Raw genomic sequence first — 20,667 nt, 5'->3', positions numbered from 1 at the left:
ATTCACAAAATAGAGTTGAAAAGCAAAATAAATTGCATTGATAAAGGTAAAATCCTAAAAGTCTTTATGGAAACACGATTCAATAGATCAATTGCATGGAGTTTAACTCTTTATGGAATTCTCAGTGACGGTCTATTCTAATTTACATTAAAATTGAATATCTATCAGTAGCACTGTGTTTCATTTTAAATAGTACAAGAAATCGGGATCTAAGAATTCCCGACCCGAAAAACATATATTCATCCTAACAAACTAATTATTTTCTTATGTCTTGAACAAGATTCAATAAATTGACTCTTTTGTACTCTGAATTGGCTTTTGGGCTCAACCTGAAACTTGTAGCTCTTCCTCTTAGCTTTTCAACACATATTAGAACACGTCAAACGACATCTCGTGGCTCAAGTTATTATCTCTATAGTGAAAAAAAATGTTAAATTACTATTTATTTAAAAAATAAATGACGAAAATAAAATAAGAGCAACATTAAAATAAACTTGAAAAACATATTAAAAATAATAGAAATAAAAAAGAAATTATAAAATTGTCGTAGCTGTTATCTCAGATTTTTGACATTAACATTAAAAATATAAATATGTGATAAGAATCATGTAATAATGGTTTAAAAAGTCAAAATGGTTAATGATGGCCATTAGGATATCGACGAATTCGATTTGTCAACAAATGATTTTCACTATGATCAAGATTGTAGTCAGACAAAGACCAAGGTGTTTTGAGACTTAGTGAATTATAGAGTTTCCAAGACATTCTCTACGTAGTCGAATGAGGTGTGAATAAATAAGATCAAACAATTATTAAGGGACACATGAAAGCCTGTTGAAGACGAAGGCTGCACGGGGATGAAGACGTGGAATACTCTACTTAGTCGACCATTGTAGACGGTTAACTTAGGATTAGTATATAAGTAACATTCACTTTGAGTTTTAGGGCCCCGCAATTATATACAAATTCTACATAACTCAAAGTATCTGTATGATTGAGAAAATAGTTGAGAGTGTACGTATGCATTCCAATAGCATAGAAATGCAGTATAGTTTCAAACATGCGTATCCTCTATGGATGAGGTTGAGCAAGAACTTCGTCGAATCTTTACATTGAAAAATCTTTTAATATCAATATATTTTCTCAAACGTTTAACACAAAATATCTTTTAACACTTTTTGAAGTTGATCATACAAGTGAATTAAAACTCGTGATTATTTATTAGACATCGATAAATTAAACACTATGCTAAAACACTATATTTGAAGAAAAAAATATATGAGATAGAAAGTTGAAAAGCATTTAAAGTTTTGATTATATGTATATCGGAAGATCCTTTTGGGGAAAAAAGTTCGGATAAATTCTTTTAAAAAGACTTATTACGAGATTTTTGAGAAACAAACAAGCAAGATTGAGAATCCCTCTACAACTTTTTCATATAAAATGTTTTCGCTCAATTGTTTCTTATAAATTAGCGCCGCTGCGAAGTTTTTATTGAAGGATTTGGTTTTCTAAACTTGCCTTCGACTACTTTACTCTGCTGTTGTCTCACGCCTAATGCTACGACAACCGATCCATCTGTTTCATTCCACCAATAACAACCGACCCTCAGGTGTTCGACGAAATGTCAAACCGAGTTTTCATGAAAAAGGGGTTTCTGACTCTAATGGGCACTCGCTTTGTAAACTTTCTAACCAAACAAAAGCAACAACAAGCACTCTGTGTACTCATTTCCGTTAGATCAAAAACAACATCTATCCAATATGTAGAATCGCGATATAGAGACCCCACTTTTGAGAAATTCATGGAAAAGTATAAGAATCTTCTCAAAGTCATTGCCATTCAAGACCTTATCCTTGCTAACCCCAAAAATCAATCGGTTTCTGTTGATTTCCTCTCCAATCTCTCCCAGAAGCTCCACCTCAACCGCGGCGCCACTGCCTTCCTTCGCAAGTTTCCTCATATCTTCCACATTTACTATGAACCTTCCAAGTTGCAGCCATTTTGCAGGTTAACGGATGCTGCTCTTGATGTCTCACGCCTTGAAGCTGAGGCTATTAATGCTTCTTTGCCTCTTGTTGTTGAAAGACTTGTTCGGATATTGTCCATGTCTGCTTCCAAAACTGTTCCTCTTAGAGCTATTTTCAAGGTATGGAGGGAGCTTGGTCTTCCTGATGATTTTGAGGACTCGGTTATAGCTGGGAATCCTAGTGTTTTTCAGCTTTGTGATGCAGATGAACTAAATACTCATTTGTTGAAGCTGGTTGGTGATGTTCCCAGCAATGGTTTTAGAGCTTCTGTTGAAGATTGGAGGGTTGTTGAGTGTTGTAAAGAGGAGTGCAATGTTAATAGCATAGAAATGCAGTATAGTTTCAAACATGCGTATCCTCCAGGGATGAGGTTGAGCAAGAACTTCAGAGCCAAAGTGAAGGAATGGCAGAGTTTGCCTTATATGGGGCCTTATGAGATGGTTAGTGAGAAGAAGAAGACGTCAAAGGCTGGAATGATGGCGATGGAGAAACGAGCGGTCTCCATTGTTCACGAGTTTCTGAGTTTGACAGTGGAGAAGATGGTGGAAGTTGAGAAGATAAGCCAATTTAGAAAATGGTTTGGGATTGATTTAAATATAAGGGATCTGTTCTTGGATCACCCGGGAATCTTCTATTTGTCAACTAAGGGTAAAAGGCACACTGTTTTCCTGAGGGAAGCTTATGAACGAGGGTGTTTGAGACAGCCAAATCCTGTTTATGATGCAAGGAGAAAGCTACTTGATCTTGTTGCTTTAGAACGTCGGGGTTTACCTGCTGTTAATTCCAAGTTGCAGGACAAAAGCAGTAGCAACGAGGTTGAACAAGGGGATAACATGCAAAGCCGTGATATTTTATCATCATTTGACTAGTTTTCATGAATCATGATAACATTTTTGCTATTAGTTGTACAACAATACAATTCAGCTGGTGTGTAGTGTCACTGTAAAGACTAAAGAGGTGTATTGTGAATTTCAGAACAAGTTTGCTTGAAGTTGATTTCATTTTGAGTTTAAAATGCATTATATGTGTTTATTTTTTCTAAAGCTATTTGTCTTGTATAATGTATATCATTCCCCCTTTTCTAATTTTGTGATCAATGAACATTTCTGTTCAAATAGAATGTATTTCAATATTTTATTACACTCATCTCTGAATAGGCATAAGTAATATATGCTGAGAATACAGTACAGGGGAAGCTGACAGTGCAAGACATGAATGTTATGCTGGCATTTCGCCTTCAAAAATAGTCAAGAAACATCAGTTGGAGTTAGCTCCCAGCTATCACCACCTCTACCTTTGGTTGTGTAGATGTTTTATACTGGGTTATATGATTGTTAACTACTTGGTAGGAAGACAGTTTTAAATAAATATTTTATTTATTTGATTCTGTGTACTAATTTTGGTTATATATATATTCTCATTCTGATTTATTTGTTTCCTTTATTTCTAGAGGGTCACTGTTCTTTTGGATTGGTGTTGGTGCTGGGATTTCTGCCCTATTTTCATTCCTGAGAAGTGAGAACCATAGTCAAAACTTGTTTTTATATGCACTGATGTTGAGTTATTTCTCTCCACATCTTAAAGATTTTAAGGTTTTTTTGTGTGCAGGTAGCTACAAGATTGAAGATGAGCTCCACTTTATTGCAAGTAGGGGTGGTAAAATGGGTTTACCCGTCATTTTTGGCGGGCCGTGCCTGGATTTTGTACCCGCGTATTTATGTATGTTCGTCCCGCCCCGCCCCACAAAAAATGGGGCGGGCCTAGGGCGGTCGCGGTCAGCCCGCGGGCGGGTATAAGTTAAGAACAAATAATCTTAGGCCCATCCATACCAAAATTAGGGTTACATTGATCTCTCATCTCTTCGTCAAACTGAATTATTCTCTGGAAATTACATCTATCTCTTCATCAGCCTCACAAACGGTTTCACTCTCCAGTCTCACCTCTCTCTTCGTCGATATGGCCTCTCTCTTTGTCGGTCACACGGTTCAGGTAATTTTCAGCTTTCTCTTCGTCGACCACATAGATGAAATTTCTGAATTTTGTTTTTGATAAAATAAATTAAAGAAAATAACTACTACAAAAGTATAATGGCGGATTGGGGTCCAGTGGTGGTGATAGCAGAATTTCGGTTATTGGTTGGTTGAGAAACGGTTAGAGGTGAAGAATTCAAGTTATGGGGTTTGTTAGCAGGGAAGTTGGAGTGACGTTAGTTAATGTTGGTTGAAGAGTTGGTTCAATCTTTTTTCTTTGAGAATCAGTTTTTTCATTATGATTTTGTTGAAGTTGGAGGTTCATTTTCTACGGGCTCTGTTTTGTTATGCAGGGTGTAGAGGGTTCGAAGAAGAGGTTAGAGGAAAGTTTGGGATTTGGTTCTATGGGGTGTTCTGTTAAAGGTAACAGGTTGGAGAGAAAATAGAGATTCTATTATGGTTGAGGAAGATTGGAAGAGAACTCATTCTGTTCATTTGCGGTTCAGCTTTTGAAGAGAGTTTTGTGCCGGGTTTTTTTGTTCATTTTTCAATTTCATTTTCGGTTATAACAGTTGGGAGATTAAGAGGTTAGTTATCGATTCAGTTGCGGTTCAGTTACAAGGGTTGTTATCACAGTTGAGGGTTTTTGACAGTTGGGATTCAGTTAACTATATGGTGATTCTGTTACGACAGTTGCTAAGTCCAGGTAGTTTAAGAAGTATCGAGTTGTCAGGTAGCTTAAGAAGTCTTTCTAAGTATCGAGTTGTTTTTGATTTTGTGTTGCTAAGTCCAGGTAGCTTAAGAAGTCCTTCTAAGATCTGCAACAGGTAGCTTAACAGGTAGCTTAAAGGCAAAATCAAAAACAAAATATAAACACCAAAACAGTAGAATATCATTACTTCATCTGCAACAGGTAGCTTAAAGGCTTTCCAATCAAACTAACTAGACTTCCCAATGCACATGGCTGAAACCGCAATCGCAACAGGTAGCTTTTGATGTTTCAAACTAACAAGTAGCTTAACAGGTAGCTTAAAGGCTTCCCAATGCACATGGTTGAACCTGAAACCGCAATCGCAACATTCAATAGTGTTTTCTGCAACAGTTTTTGTGTTTTTTTTTAAAACCTTGTCCTCTATGTAATGGTTGCATTAGATATGTTCATTTTGGAAATTCAAACTAACTAGACTATAGTTTTGAAATTAGTGAAGGCAGAGTGTGATAGAATGTGGGAATTTGGATAGGTAATGTGCAGGGATTATGTAAAAGAAAAAAGAGAATTTATCAAAACCATTGCAAAGGACATAAATCTTTCTGACCTCTCTAAAATGAATTTTCTGTTGTGCTTAATACAGGTAAAAAAATTAACTATACATTTATGATATAGAATGTTTTCCGGTATCATTAATTTTCAGTCCAGTTTCTATTATTTGAATCAAAATAAACTAACTATACATAATGTTGAAATAAAGTTCATAATGTTGATATAAAGTTTCTATTATTTTGGTTGTTTGGGTTTGTTTGGTGCATTTATAATTGGAAGATTAAGATTGCATGTTTTATAATGTTATTTTAATTTCTATTATTTGGATACATAGGTGATAAATGAAATGGATTCAGAAACCGTTGGTAATGAAATTGTAGATGAAGTGAATGTGGTTGATTTAGAGAATAAAACAATTCAAGGCGTAAATGAACTAAGAAGAATTGAAGATGATGTTTTATAATGTTTTACCTAAGCTACCCGTTGCAGATGAAGTAATGATATTCTACTATTTTGGTGTTTATATTTTGTTTTTGATTTTGCCTTTAAACTACCTTTAAGCTACCTGTCAAGCTACCTGTTGCAGATCTTAGAAGGACTTCTTAAGCTACCTGGACTTAGCAACACAAAATCAAAAACAACTCGATACTTAGAAGGACTTCTTAAGCTACCTGGACTTAGCAACTGTCGTAACAGAATCACCATATAGTTAACTGAATCCCAACTGTCAAAAACCCTCAACTGTGATAACAACCCTTGTAACTGAACCGCAACTGAATCGATAACTAACCTCTTAATCTCCCAACTGTTATAACCGAAAATGAAATTGAAAAATGAACAAAAAAACCCGGCACAAAACTCTCTTCAAAAGCTGAACCGCAAATGAACAGAATGAGTTCTCTTCCAATCTTCCTCAACCATAATAGAATCTCTAATTTCTCTCCAACCTGTTACCTTTAACAGAACACCCCATAGAACCAAATCCCAAACTTTCCTCTAACCTCTTCTTCGAACCCTCTACACCCTGCATAACAAAACAGAGTCAGTAGAAAATGAACCTCCAACTTCAACAAAATCATAATGAAAAAACTGATTCTCAAAGAAAAAAGATTGAACCAACTCTTCAACCAACATTAACTAACTTCCCTGCTAACAAATCCCATAAATCCCATAACTTGAATTCTTCACCTCTAACCGTTTCTCAACCAACCAATAACCGAAATTCTGCTATCACCATCACTGTAACCCTAATTTTGGTATGGATGGGCCTAAGATTATTTGTTCTTAACTTATACCCACCTGCGGGCCGACCGCGACCGCCCTAGGCCCGCCCCATTTTTTTGTGGGGCGGGGCAGGGCAAACATACATAAATACGCAGGTACAAAATCCAGGCCCGGCCCGCCAAAAATGACGGGTAAAACGGGCATGGCCCGCGGACCGGACCCATTTTGCCACCCCTAATAGTGACATTGTGTCCTCTACAAAAAAGCCGCTCTATTTTTCTACCTGAAGGAGAGAATGTGATCATCAGCATGACAGTGAGGTGGGGCATGGCATGCTTGGTTCCAATATTGTTCTTCACATGAAACCTGTTGTCACCGCAGCTGCATCACATAAATAGTTCCACTTAATCTTCTATCATTAATAAATTTGTTAGTTTGACATTCCTCCTGGTTGGTGCAACTAAGGTTTATGTAAACACTCTTTTTTCCTCCGGTTTTACTGGTAATATTAGATATGCATAGAGTATCAGTTATTTTCAGCTCGACTTACAGACACATAAGAAGAGGAAGGGAATGGAAAGATAACAAAACAGTATGGTACCCATACTACCTTATACCGCTCATTACTCTTCTTGATGTATATCAGAAATCCATAAAAAAGGCAACATAAATTAAGAAGCAATTGGCTTGGACAAAAGGAAAATTCGGCTAATTACAGATTGGAATAATATGTCCAAAATCCATCATACATCACAAATTCAGCTCTACCCCGAGATTTATATTTCATTTGTGTGATCAACAATTCATCATATACAAAAACTTGCCATACAAAAGTCATAATATATACATTCTTATTCTGTCCTAGTGCAACAGTAAGCTATGGAAACAATATTTCCCTTGTATATAAGGCTTGTATTCACCTCTAATAACTTACAATTTTCTGCTATATATTATGTAGGAAGGGGCTCGAGGCCAATATTAACAACTAATCAAAATTGTATATACTCTGTAAAGCATGATAGCAAGTGCTTAAGATCACATGTTACTCAAACTTCTCTCCTCTCCTCTCCATGTCCAAAAGCACAAGCATTCCCAACTTGTTCGTGGCAATTTTTCCGTTGGGTTACGTGAAAGAACCAGTAGAAAACTGACTACATAATTCACTCTAAGGAGTTTCTGAAGTTAACCATGTATATTGCAGCTACAGTTACACTGGCCCCAACAAGCTGTACAGGTGAGAAGGTCTCACCAAGATACAGAAACCTGAAACATCAAAGAAAAAATGTGGATACAAAGGTGCTCATAGAGATGCATAAACTTGATACATACAAAAAATAAAATAGCTATGCATAAACCTGAAAGTTAACAGAAAACATGTGAATTGCTAGAGGAAGAACCAGTGGCAAATGGTGCAAAGAAAATTATGGTCTTGCAGGCACAATACTTGAATATATTATGAAGCACTGGGATGTTATACTGTTAAAAACATTCTTAGTTGTAAAAGATGGTCACATTTTTCTACTTATTAATGACTTTACAGGTAAAGTGCTATATCACCATCAGTTGTTATTTATGTTTTTTATTCTCACATTCTTAGTTGTAAAAGATGGTCACTTTTTTCTACTTATTAATGACCTTACAAGTAAAGAAGTGTTATATCACCATCAGTTGTTATTTATGTTTTTTATTCTCACTACGACATACTCCTTCCCAAATAAAATACAAACAAAATGAGTTAAATTACATGTATTAAGAAATGTAGTTCATCCCATTTAATATGTGCAATCACAAGTTATCCTCCATGATTAAATTAAATGAAGGTGTATTTTAGCGACAATATCATTTAATAAAAGATAAATTTTGATACTTCTTAAATTTCATTCGAAAACCTGAGTTGATTTGCTTATACTAATTCATTCCTGAGGGAGTAATTCCAAAAACATAACTTCAAACTCCAGCTACTATTTTCCATTATTAGGCAGTCTTACCCGAAAATTGAGGCAAACATTGGGGTTAGAAATGTAAGTGAACTGAGCTTGGTCAAGCTACCTGCAGTGCATGTCACAAACACATCGTTGATATTAATATTCTTCATGGGTTGATATGGATTTGAAAAACAAAAATAAACTTGAAATCTACAAGAGTAAAAATTGGCTAAAGATGCATCAATCACAAAGTGATTACAATGTGGAAGAAGAAGAAGAAGATATGAACCATTTTGGATTTCACATTGATGCTTAAACTCAAATATTTTAATGATAATAAAAGAAAAATCACTGAGAGGAAAAGAGATATAGTAATCAAGATATACAGACCTTTAGTTGCACTGTAAAAGAACACACCATAGCTAACAGCACTTCCAAAAATGGATGTGTAGAGAAGTGACAATATATCACTTGAACTGTACTCTTTAAGACTCCCACTTACAGCAGGGTCATTATTAAGAATTGCGAATGCCACAAGGGGGAGGCCGCCAATAACCATATGCTGCAAAAGAAACAGGATAGTAAAGTTTTTAACCAACCTTCTAGAGGATTCTTAAACAACGACAAGACATTCAGAAGCCCTTTCCTCTTTTCGTAAACAAATAGATATTTTTGTAAAAACTATAATATATGAATGTAATACCTATATAATCACCATTTCACTACTTTCAGTATACAAACTTATTGTTAACACATCTGCTGAAATAAATATTCTGCAACTATAAACAGGATCTATAAGTAGAGTCCAGCATATCCAAATTCACACTTATGTTAATTTGATATCTTTTCTGGTTTGAAACTGTAATACAAAGAGGATTGATGACATGTCCAAACAGCATAAAAATAAATATAACGAAAAAATAGCTATAAATACTGTACATCTGAATAAATGTATGTTACTTTTGAATTTGAAAAAAGGAATAGTAATCATTAAGTTAAGTTTCATAACATAAAATTGTCAACAAAATCGAGTTAAAATGAGATTTGAAGCGCACCCATCCAGTTGCCATGATAGGATCAGAGTACTTGGATACCCAACGAACCATAACAGTGCCAACTGCCATGCTCTGAGCTGCAAGAAGCATCCACAACTCCCCACTTCCCCACAGTGAGAAGTCGCTCCCATCAAATGATAAGGCAGGTAACTGCAATAAAAACAGTAGTATTTGCTTTACTAAATATTACATAAAAGGTAATGGATGTTCCAAGAGAAATTGTATATTCAAAATTACAAAATCAATTAGGTAATTGTATTTTGTGGACAGCACTAACTATAGCAAAACATATGCTTAATAGTTAATATCCTTCCATAATCCACATTATATGTAAAAGATTTTGATTGCCAACTTTGGGTTGAGCTTAAAGGGTATGAGAATTAAGACACTTCCTTTTGGTTAAAACCAAAATTAAAATACCTCCAGTAACACAAGTCCTACGACACCAAGTACAAGCCCAGCAGCTCCAATAATTCCAATGGACTCACCAAACAACAAAGCTGCAAGTACAGCCACTGTCAAAGGTTGTGAATCAATAATAACCTGCCATATATCCAAGCTAGATAGTCAAAACAAGCAACAATTCATGCTCTCACTGCAATCTAAAATCAAAATCAACACAAAGTCAAATCAATTTTTCCTGTCATCCAATTCTATCAATATGACACACATACAACATCTTACAAAGTAATTTCACCCGTCTCAACATACAACTCAGACATTCAATATGCACAAAATGAGGACTACACTGTACTCTCTAGCAAAGATATATGAACTAGACATAAACACCTAATCAAAACAGCAACAACAATATAAGCTGTCCGTAAATATAAGCCTCATTTAAAAAAAATGTCTCTAAATATAAGTCATGTTTAAAATTCTATAGTTGGATACACCTATACACAAATGACAACTTCGTTTAGTCATACACAAAAAGTAATTACTCATAGAGTAATAGTAGTAGCAGTAAACTAGTAACAGTAAAATTGACTAAGAAATTAAGTGCAAACATACACTGCCCAAACCAGCTGAAGTCTTCTCCAACCCTTCTGCGAGAAATCCCTGATTCATTACAAAAGAAACAAACCAATCAATCAGCAATTACATAATTGAAAATGAGTAAACAAAGATACATTCAGTGAAAAAAGAAACCTGAAAGCAGGCAGCATCTATGAGAGCAAAGAGCGAAATGGAAAGCCAAGCATTAAAGCCAGAGGGAAAAGGTCTTCCTTTGGAAGCAGCAAAAGCAACGAGAAGGAACCCAGCTGGAATGAGACGAAAAGACGAAACGAAGAAAGGACCGTATTTAGGAAGCACTTCTTTCATCGCCACCATGGCAGTGCCCCAGAAGAAAAACGGCGATATTAAAACAGCACCTTCCCATAACCCTTCCGCTAGGCAAAGTATCTTCGGCGATGATTCATCTTTTTTCTCTGCTTTTCCATTTTCTTCTTCTTCACTTAGGAAGCACTCCACGTCTTGCCCTGTTCCAACGCAATCTAGAACATCGAGTTCGGTGGATTCCGTTAATTTATCGGTTTTGTGGTTGGAGCATGGAACCCTAAATCGAAGGGAAGACGGAGTGGTGGAAAAGCGAGAAGAAGAGGAGGGGAGTTGGTTGATGAGAAACTTAGGAGTTTGAGAGGTTATAGAGTAGCGGCGGGTAGTGGTGGTGGTGGCGGTGACGGGAGAGAAGCACCACGACGACGACGCCATGGCCACGACTGAAGTGAGTGGCTTCTGATACTAATAAATTCTGGCTGTTATAACTGCCAAGTGATTAATTGCACATGCTGATTCAGCTAATCTCAACTAAGCATAGTACCTTCATGACACGAGAAAATATATTTTTAATACGAAAGTTTTATTTTTTTATTTTTATTAAAGAAATGGTCCATCCAAAAGTAAAATTCTAGCCTGAATTTTTATACTCCATTATAGATGTTTTCTTTATTATTTTTATTTATATTAAATTATTTATTATTGATATAGTATTTGTTATTATTTTTATTAATTTTTCTTTATTTATTCTATTTTAAATTATGTAATTATTCTACTTCATGTTATTTTGTAGTAGAATTATTATTTTGTAGTAGAATTAGTAGGGGTTGATGAACTTAACAATATAGTTTGTTACGGTAGATTTAAATTTTTGATACAATGGAATTGAGATTGTTCTACAAGGTTAGCATTCTAATATTTAATTGAGTAAGAGGGCGGAAGAGATGTGTAAGTGAGAATGAATTTGAACACTTAAAAAATGAAGCGTCTTTCCTCTTAAATAGGAAAAATGGCTGACAACTAAAAGCATGGAGTAAAGTGTGGATCGCGATCACCCGTTAGATTGATCTGAACGATTATTAAAACTCTTGTGGGTAGAATAATCTATTTGCAAGGATGAAAAAGTGTATATGTTCTGCACGCTAGACTACTTCTGTGATATCATTGGGTCTTTCATTTTGAGCCTTGTGAACGATCCATAATAGTTGTCCCCACGAAGCTTATTCAACGCCATTCTCGTAACAGGTAATGTTTTGCTGGGAATAAATGATGAATGCCCCTGCTCTAGTTGATGACGATGTTTCATCTTCTTTAGAGAACTTGAGTACTTTGAACGTTTTTCAATGAAATCTCAACTATTTGTGCATGCCCTTTAATGGAGGAGTTGCCTATAAGAGGCCTTTAAAGCGTCATTTTCCCTTTTTCTGCCATTAGTGACTTGCAAGAGAATTCCTTTCTCCATTTATTGTAATTTTTTCTAGTAACTTTTCTTGTTCCAACTTTAGTCAAGCTTATACGAGATCTTCGTTCGTTGGCACTTTGGCATGCATGATCAATCGATCCATTTTCTTTTAGATAAAACCAACATATTTTTCTTGTTTTTACCTCGTTTTCTAGGGTTAGGTAGGGAGTTTTTTGATACCTTTGTTTTTGGTTAATAAAAATTTCTTCCACTACTGGCACTTTCTGATATGAGCATCTATGTCTGAACTTACTTGCTTATTTCATCTTAATTGTACCAAACTATTCTTCGTTGTGGTTATGATTGTGGAGATGGTACCAACTATGACTAGGAAGGCAAATAAAGATATCTCAAGCAACTAGGTGGACCCGAAAATATTGGGGGTCATCCTCACTTTTGCCCGCAAGGGTGGTTTAAACCATGCTTTGATTGATATGTGTCCATTGTCTGACTGGGGAGTGTTTCCACCAGATGGAGATAAAAGGGTGTACAACCAATATGTCAGGTGGATCATCCCCTTTCACGAGTGCTTATTTTCTCTCATAGGTCTTCGTTTTTCCACATTTTCAAGAATCAAGAATCAAAATAGTGCGATTAATCACGCATGTAGTTTATGTTTTATTTCTTTGAGGAAAAACTCCAAATTCTTTGAAACCAATTCTGACAACTTTAAGCATTTCAAGGATAGTTTCTTTTTGCTTAATGCCTTTAACGAATAGGCTCATACAAAGATATATAAACTTGAATCTGGGCTTTCACCTGTGTGTATGAATTTATTTCGCAAGTTCTAGTATCATATTCGTTTCTTGATGGGGACTAGATCTTACGTTTACAAGGATGATGACCTGACCAAGAAGATTTATACTTGAAGAGACAATTTGTGGTCATCTACCTGGAGCTTGGTTATGTCAAAGGTTTCTTTTCTTATGAAGCAACGTCAAGCAGACGATTGAAAAGGTTCATTGAGACTCGTTGGCTGGTGGATGGTATAACTAAGAAGGAGAGAAAAGTTATCTTTGGTAAGTGACATAAATATCTTATCCTCTCAATGCTTGCTTAAATAATATTTTCCCTAATGCTTTACTTATTAGCCATGCAAATGCGATGAAGAGTGTGGAAGCAATTGGCAGATAAAAAATGATCTTGAGCTACCTATCTTCTTGTGCGTATTCCAAATGCACTGTCTACTAGAGGAGCTTATACTTTGGGTACAATGACCATACCGACTATTCAGATCACCCATCCCTTAAAAAAATGGAAGTCTAGGTTATGCATGAGTAGATTGTGGTAGATGTTATTTTGCCTCCACCATAACTAGAGGGCGATCTAGGATTGAATTTTAGTAATAACCTTGAAGAACTTTGGGTTAAGAAGCCACTTATAAAGCGTCCTCGACTTATATCCACTAAGGAGCATGCTTTAGTTTCAACAGGGTTACCTCATGTGTTGCTAGCTCGTCCTATCCCAAGAACGAATAAGGAGTTTCAGTCATCCATCTCCGATGGAGATTACTCCTATTTCTCAAATAACTTTAAAGAAACTCGTTAGTGAGAATTGTCAAAATTGGCTTATCACACTCGTCGGGCATCTACCATCTTGGCTTTTGGGGATTTTGGACATGGGGGGGGGGGGGGGGAGTTTTCTTGCATGACCACCTTCAAAAGGAGATGGATATACTTAAAGAATGAGTTGGTGCCCTCACCCCTAAGCGTAATCGGTGTCTGGAAGAAATTCGGGAAATGTTAGACTCATTTCTGGATATGGAAGCCACTGTTGATCCTTTTTAATATCTCATCACTGCGATCAAGAAGGTAAAGTTTCTCTCCTAGGAAGTGACAAAGAAAACAGAGGCTTTGACTTCTGCTCAGACATATCTATCCAGAGTAGTAGTCACTTTTGATGAAGCAAGCTGGTCATTATATCCTGCCCGAAAAAGGATAGAAGAACTTGAAAAGTCTTTGAAGGAGTCTCAAGACATACATAAATAAGAAAGTCGAGGACGGCCTTCACGAGATGCGTCTTGAAAACCTTGATCTGTCAAAGGAGTTAGCCAAATTGTTGGAGAAAGTTAATTTATCAGCCATGACTCTTTTCAAAGTGCCTTGAAATAAGTGGAGTATTTTTATCCTACTAGGCCGATATCTCAAAGGAAATATGTCTTGGCTAAACCATTGAAAACGGGAAGGTGGTTTCCTTGGTGGAATAACCATGTTTATTTTTCTTATTTTTTTAGACTAGTGTGCTTGTACCCGACATATGTAAATTTAATGAATAAGAAACCTTTGTTGTTTTGTCCTGTAATGTACATTTTAGTTCTGTTACTTACTAAAGTTTTTACCTATTTCCGTCATATGGATTTTATTCCCGGGTTTGTTTCTATGGAACACAACTTTACCTATTATCGTCATTGACTTCACTTTTCCTGACTACCTACACACATCCGCCTTAATGGAGAAGTTAAAAGAAAAGGGCATGGTTTGATTGTTACTTCTAATCACTCTGAAACTCTAGTTACCGAGTCAAAAGGGAGAAGCAAAACTAGAAATTTTCGTAAGTGTGACATATTTGAGAGTTGCGGCAAGTCAATGAACAATCCAGACGCTAAGCAAATCTGGATAAAATAGGATCTGGACTCTGGATAAAGAGACTCTGGATAAAGAAACTCTGGACTTCATCAGACTCTGGACTCTAGATTTCGTCAGACTCTGGACTCTCGACTTCATCAGACTCTAAACTCTGGACATTGTCAGATTCTGAACCAAAGTTAAATACAAAAAAGTGCTTAACTAAAAGTTAGCTCTAGGTATCCTAGTCAACACTTCTGAAGCAACCAATTCATACTTACTCCTATAAATTCAAGCCTAATGTTCACTAGACTCTGAAGTCTAATCTTCAAGGCTCTGAACTCTGATCAAGCTTTAAAACATCTCAAATATGAAGTCGTTGATTTTGAGAACAACAATTGAAAGAATATTCCTGATAATCGTGCATTCAACTGGAAAAATCAAATATTTCTTTAAAGGACAAATGTGTTGGAATTATTAAGGAATGTACCACCAACGATACTTTACGTTTTACAGATAAACCTCGTACCACTATTACAGTTGTAGAATTGAAGATGTTTCCAATTCTATCCTCCAACGATATTATTCATATTTTATTTAAAGAGGAAAAATGAATTTTGAAAATAGATATAGACGAAATAAGCGACGTACAACAAGAAGAAGAAAAATCTGAATTTTATTACACTTAGAGCTTTTCATTTGTATATTTTCTAAAGTGTAAAATCTGAATTTCATTGTGTGTATCTACTTGTTAAGAAGAATTCTTGTAAACACGTATATTTGTATTATAACTTTGTGTAAATTCCTTGAGGGACTAAGTGTAATATGTAGCCTCAGGAAGTCATTGGTAGTTGGTCTTTGAGTTTTTCCTTGACGAACTAAGTATAGTATATAGCCTCAAGAAGTCATTGACATTTGGTCTTTGAGTTTTTCCTTGAGAGACTAATATTACTCAATAGCTTTGAGAATTCATTGATAATTGGTCTTTGAGGTTGTAATATGATTCATTAGTGGATTAAGACCTTGTGCAAAGGAGAAACCACTCTGACGAGTGGACTGGACTAACTTAGTTAACAGTGAACCAATATAAAATTCTTGTGTATTTTCATCTTTGTTGTTCGTATCATTGATTTGATAAAAAGTTGTCATATCAGAAACCCAATTCAACTCTTCCCTTATTTCTTGTGTTTCTTGTACCTTCACATTTTTCTCAACAAAGGAAAGCTAAAAATTGAGTTGAGAATGGTAGGAGATTTTACCTACTTTCCCTATTTTCAAGTGAAGCAAATGAAGGACTGCACCTTTAATTCCCAAAGTATATATGCTGAAAGTAGTTGCACTCAACTGTTGTAGAGTAACAAAGTGCTCAAAGATGTCACTAAAGATGGTAATGAAGATGTCAAACAGGATGTGTCAGACAACTTGTATGACATGTTGGTGACTGAGTTTCCAACTCAGATGAAGGATGAGCAAGTTGCCCTTCTTAATTCTAAGGTGAATAGAAACTTGTTCAAACAAGTGTCTCTAAAACAGATGATGAAGAAGATGTTTTGGACATTATGCACACTGTAAAGAGAAAAGTTAGTGGTAAGAGAATTCTTGTGAATGTCTCATTTACTCACATGGATAATGTTTCATTTCATTCTGAAACAAGTGTTAAAAATTTGGATGCATTGCTTGTGATGTTAGAAAGATCCAAGGTGGAGAAATGTAGTAAATTTGAGGGAAGCTTGGCATGAAGAAGAGAAGACTCTAATGGCTTGTAACACCTTAGGCGTAGGACTTTCTTAGGATTCAAGCAATCTTTTAGAAAGACTTTGTACATCTTGTAGCACTTTGATGCATTTTGTAACATTTGATGTACTTAACACTTTCCACATTGTAAAATATAACTTTGTTAGATCAATATAAATGAAAAGTGTGTTTGACGATAGGTTAAGATCTATAGGGGGGATGAATAGATCACAAGTTAAAAATTTGAACCAAAATTGGTTTTGAAAAAGTTTATAGCGCATAAGCAAGTTTCAAAAACTTCTCGGATCAAAAATTGTCTAACCGAACCTTCAATTAAAAAACTCGGATATGCGTAGAAGTGTCAATGCAATGATAATAATCCACAAGTCAATCAACAACAACTAATCACAACTAGTTAAATACAATACAATAGGAAAAGTTTATCTCCAATGATCAAAATACACAAAAACTTAAGTCAAGCAATTTGTCAAACATTTAGTGTGTGATCAACAATGTTTGGAACATTATGTAGGGTTTGTTGTTCTTAGAAATCCAATCACAACCAAATGGTTTGTGATCTACACAATAACACAAAATTCAAAATGCATTCAAATTATGATCCAAATAATGTTGATCAAATGATCAATGCAATCGATAATTTGCAAACTACAAAAATAAAAGATATAGGATTATGAAGAAGCATTGAACAACCTATTCTTCCTATAATACTAATTGTACTAAATTAAAATAGTGAATTTTTTTCTTAGGTTGGAAGCTCTCTGATGTAGGCGAGATTGCACCGAATTGAGTTAACAATTCCCCAGTATTATTTATTATTTTAATTATTATTTACTATCTATCTTACAAACTGATTTTTTTCTATGTTTCGGACATTTGATCCGACATCTGTCAGTGCTTGAATAGAATTTCAAGAACATTAGTTTGTTAATGTTTAGGCTAGTTACCAATTGGTTTTGTTGCTATGAGTTAGTTAGTACATTGATCCCTACTTCTTGTAATATATCTTTTAATACTTTTCATTCAATAAATATTATTTAATTAGTTGCTTGTGATGTTTTACATTATTATGTTTCACAATATTATCTCGCATATTACTTTTATAAGATGTAATACATACAATCAATCAAAATCATTTAACCCTTATTTTAGGTTTGAACTTTACCACAAAATATTTTTTTGAGCACATAACCAACCAAATATACAAGGCACCTCTACCAAATGATAAGCTAAAGAAAAATAGAACTCCAAAAATGTCATAAGATGGACTTATTCCACTTTAAAAAAGTGACTCACGAAAAAACTTTGATCAGTATAGATAATCTTTAATAATCAAATATTAAAAATGCTTGAACTAAAATCCAAAGATGGAAGAATGAATTTGGATAGATTTATTATTTAATTTTTTTCATTATTTTTTACTCGAGTTTCATATTGAAACCATAACTTTTATAAATGTTCATTTTGGTCAAGAAGGGGCTCATAGTATGAGCAAGAAGGGGGTCAAAGAATAGAATGAAAGTACAAGAAGAACTGTATGTGTTTCAAAGAGCTGATGGAATGGAACACCTAATCCTCCATACCTTTATTATTCAAAATCAAAATCATCCAAAGAACAAAACAAGTATTAATATTACAACTAAGACACATCCTCTACTAATTAACATAGTACTAATGAATTCATAGCCTGAGCTTGAACTTACAACTACTGTCTGAAATGCTAATATCATTATCAGCACCAATGCTATCCACCACAACCTCACACCTAACATGAAACTTTACTCTAAACAGCTTCAACTTACCAATCTTAACCCTCACATTCTGATTCACCTTAATATTAAGGGGTAACTTACCTTCCTCTTGCAGCTGCTGCTGCAAAGTATTTACTAAACCAGTTGCATCCTGCGTTTGACCCGTTAAAGGCAGATTAAGCACGGTTATATTCCGATGACCCTGATAGAAATTCGGCAAAGGCCCTTCGCATAATTCTGTTTCTTTATACCAAGCACTTATATTGCTTCCACTTACATAGTATATTCCAATCTTCTTGTTTGGGTTTCTAGCAATTACTGTTACATCGAAGGTAACAAAAAGATTGTTATTATCAGAAAGATTGAACTGAGTTATTCTCAATCTGTCTACTGAGTATTTAGGAAGCTTTGGCCTAAAAGCAAGGTAGAGTGTTCCAATGGTGATGGATATTGCAATAACAAGAATCAGCAATATGGTGAAGGTACAGCACAGGAGCCTGCAGCAGCAACTTCTTTTCTTCTTTGGTGGCGGAGAGTGCCTCACTTGAAACTTACGTTTCGGAAGAGGTGGATTGAAATAATCATATTGCAAAGGATCGCGTCTATCGGACTTTGAAATGTTTCGAGGATACAAAGGAATAGTTGGTTTGGTTTGTGACTCCAAATCATTATCAGGATGAATTCTCTGATGATCTGTCATCATTTTTTGGTATCAGAAAATTTGGCTCAAGAAGAACTATGTGTGATCAATGCAAATGTTTGACATGGTTTGTTGTTAAATAGGTGAATTAGTCTTCAATAGTTTGTAGCAACAAAGTGGGTGGGAACATGAATACGTATAGGATAGAAGAAAGGAGCAGGTGATTGCATATATGAAGGCTTTGAAGCTTTCCCATGTTTTGACTTGAATGGTTAAAAGGGTCACCATCAAGTTCTATATTGTATGATAAAAGAAAGGATCATCATCAATCAATTGTGCTAAATATTTCCAAGTTGTTTCTAACATCATTGTTATATTGTTTCTATAATAAAAACTTGTTTACAATGGATGAAAATATAAAAACAAAAACAAAAAAGAACTATACAATAAAACATATCAACTTACACGGATGCTTGCTTCTTCAACTCCATATATACAACTACTACCATATGCTAATAACAATAAGGCCTCCGTCTAGAGACAAAGTCATGACTATGACCGTTTGACAAAAGGGAAAAAAAGAGTAAGTAGTATATATATTGGAAAACAAAATTCCTTTGAAAACCAAAGAATATATATAAAGAGGAAGTCAAGGAAGTAACTCCATACACAAAGGGGAAAATTATGGAGGTTTAAAATAAAATTATTTTGTAAAACAATAATTTTAAAATATTTTGAATAAATACGTTAGGAAAGAAAAATAGTAAAATATAAAGAGTTAAGAGAAGAGAAATAAAATCAGAGAATTATAAGATTCGACTAAGAAAATATACTCTTGTCTCTAAGAATTGTCCTTGAGAGTATCTATAACACCCTAGTTTTTGAGTTATTATTTTAATTAATTTAATTATTAGGTGTGATAATTGAATTAATTTGGGTGATAGGGATGTGTGACCTCAAAATGAGAGCGTAGGAGTAATTAGAGAACCATAGAAGTTGGTTAGAATTATTAGGAATTATTTTATTAACTAAAATAATTAATTTTATTTTATTTTAATTAATTAAATGGAAAATAGAGATTTTGGAGGTGAATTGAGAATTATGAAAAATAGAGGAGAGGAAGGAGTGAGAATGTTAGTAAGTAAGAAATGAGTTTATAATTTTAACTAGATTACTCTAATCATATAAATTAGGAGATAACTTAGTTTAAAGAGTTTCTATCATATGTAAAATCAGAATTTGGAAATAGAGAGGAGGCGAGAGAAGGTGCAAGAGTAAAGTTAGGAACTTGAAGAAATTTAGAGAATCAAAATCAGATTTTGTCACCGCCGCTAGGATAATCAGGTAAGGGGATAAGTTTCTTCATAAATGGATATAATGCATGAAAGGTAGAATGAAGAGTCTTTGACCTCCAATAGGATTGTTGAATTTTTGATTGAATTATGTAATTTGGTGATGAATTGATGTTATGTGATGATAAAATTATGTTTATGATTGTAGTAAAATTCTTTCATTGTTGTGTTGAAAAAGCTTTGAAAACATAACCTGAAAACCTTGAAAAGTGATGGTTTTGTTGATGCCAATATGTGATATATTGTGAATTTGATGTTTTAATCATTGAATAATTGTAGTATGTTGAATTCCAAGTGTTCTAGTTTTTACAGAATCGAAATCGGAGCTCCAGAATTGCTCAAAATTTGCAAAATAACATTTTTCAGTTCTGAGTATCACTACGGGCCATAAAAATTGTTA

The 20,667-nt window shown here is 34.7% G+C and overlaps 3 protein-coding genes across 3 annotated transcripts; 1 reads left to right on the top strand and 2 right to left on the bottom strand.

The window, feature by feature from the left end:
* The first annotated feature begins 1,302 nt into the window (after nt 1–1,302).
* LOC127084333 (protein ROOT PRIMORDIUM DEFECTIVE 1) lies at nt 1,303–6,973 on the top strand. Its single transcript, XM_051024757.1, has 2 exons — nt 1,303–3,545; nt 3,639–6,973. Exon 1 carries the CDS (start codon nt 1,625–1,627, stop codon nt 2,897–2,899), a length of 1,275 nt encoding a protein of 424 aa, XP_050880714.1. The 5' UTR covers nt 1,303–1,624; the 3' UTR covers nt 2,900–3,545; nt 3,639–6,973.
* A 258-nt stretch (nt 6,974–7,231) lies between these two features.
* Nucleotides 7,232–11,299, bottom strand: LOC127084334 (WAT1-related protein At3g02690, chloroplastic). The gene is made up of 7 exons (XM_051024759.1): nt 10,618–11,299; nt 10,480–10,527; nt 9,886–10,008; nt 9,466–9,615; nt 8,801–8,972; nt 8,474–8,534; nt 7,232–7,748 (listed from the first exon to the last, which is right to left on the bottom strand). The coding sequence occupies exons 1-7, from the start codon at nt 11,179–11,181 to the stop codon at nt 7,646–7,648; spliced, it is 1,221 nt and encodes a 406-aa protein (XP_050880716.1). The 5' UTR covers nt 11,182–11,299; the 3' UTR covers nt 7,232–7,645.
* Nucleotides 11,300–18,088: 6,789 nt separating this feature from the next.
* On the bottom strand, nt 18,089–19,248 carry LOC127084329 (NDR1/HIN1-like protein 6). The gene has a single exon (XM_051024754.1). It carries the CDS (start codon nt 18,976–18,978, stop codon nt 18,205–18,207), a length of 774 nt encoding a protein of 257 aa, XP_050880711.1. The 5' UTR covers nt 18,979–19,248; the 3' UTR covers nt 18,089–18,204.
* Nucleotides 19,249–20,667: the final 1,419 nt, after the last annotated feature.

This window comes from Lathyrus oleraceus, chromosome 5 (genome assembly GCF_024323335.1).
Source record: "Lathyrus oleraceus cultivar Zhongwan6 chromosome 5, CAAS_Psat_ZW6_1.0, whole genome shotgun sequence".
Taxonomy (NCBI): Eukaryota; Viridiplantae; Streptophyta; class Magnoliopsida; order Fabales; family Fabaceae; genus Lathyrus; species Lathyrus oleraceus.
Note: the sequence above shows the minus strand (reverse complement) of the source record. Positions and strands in the feature narration are given on the sequence as shown.

Coding starts and splice junctions, on each gene's coding strand:
- LOC127084329 (XM_051024754.1), bottom strand. CDS start 18,978: ATGATGACAGATCATCAGAGAATTCATCCTGATAATGATTTGGAGTCA.
- LOC127084334 (XM_051024759.1), bottom strand. CDS start 11,181: ATGGCGTCGTCGTCGTGGTGCTTCTCTCCCGTCACCGCCACCACCACC. Junction 10,528..10,617: donor TAGATGCTGCCTGCTTTCAG/GTTTCTTTTTTC, acceptor GTAATGAATCAG/GGATTTCTCGCAGAAGGGTT. Junction 10,009..10,479: donor CTTCAGCTGGTTTGGGCAGT/GTATGTTTGCAC, acceptor GATATATGGCAG/GTTATTATTGATTCACAACC.
- LOC127084333 (XM_051024757.1), top strand. CDS start 1,625: ATGTCAAACCGAGTTTTCATGAAAAAGGGGTTTCTGACTCTAATGGGC.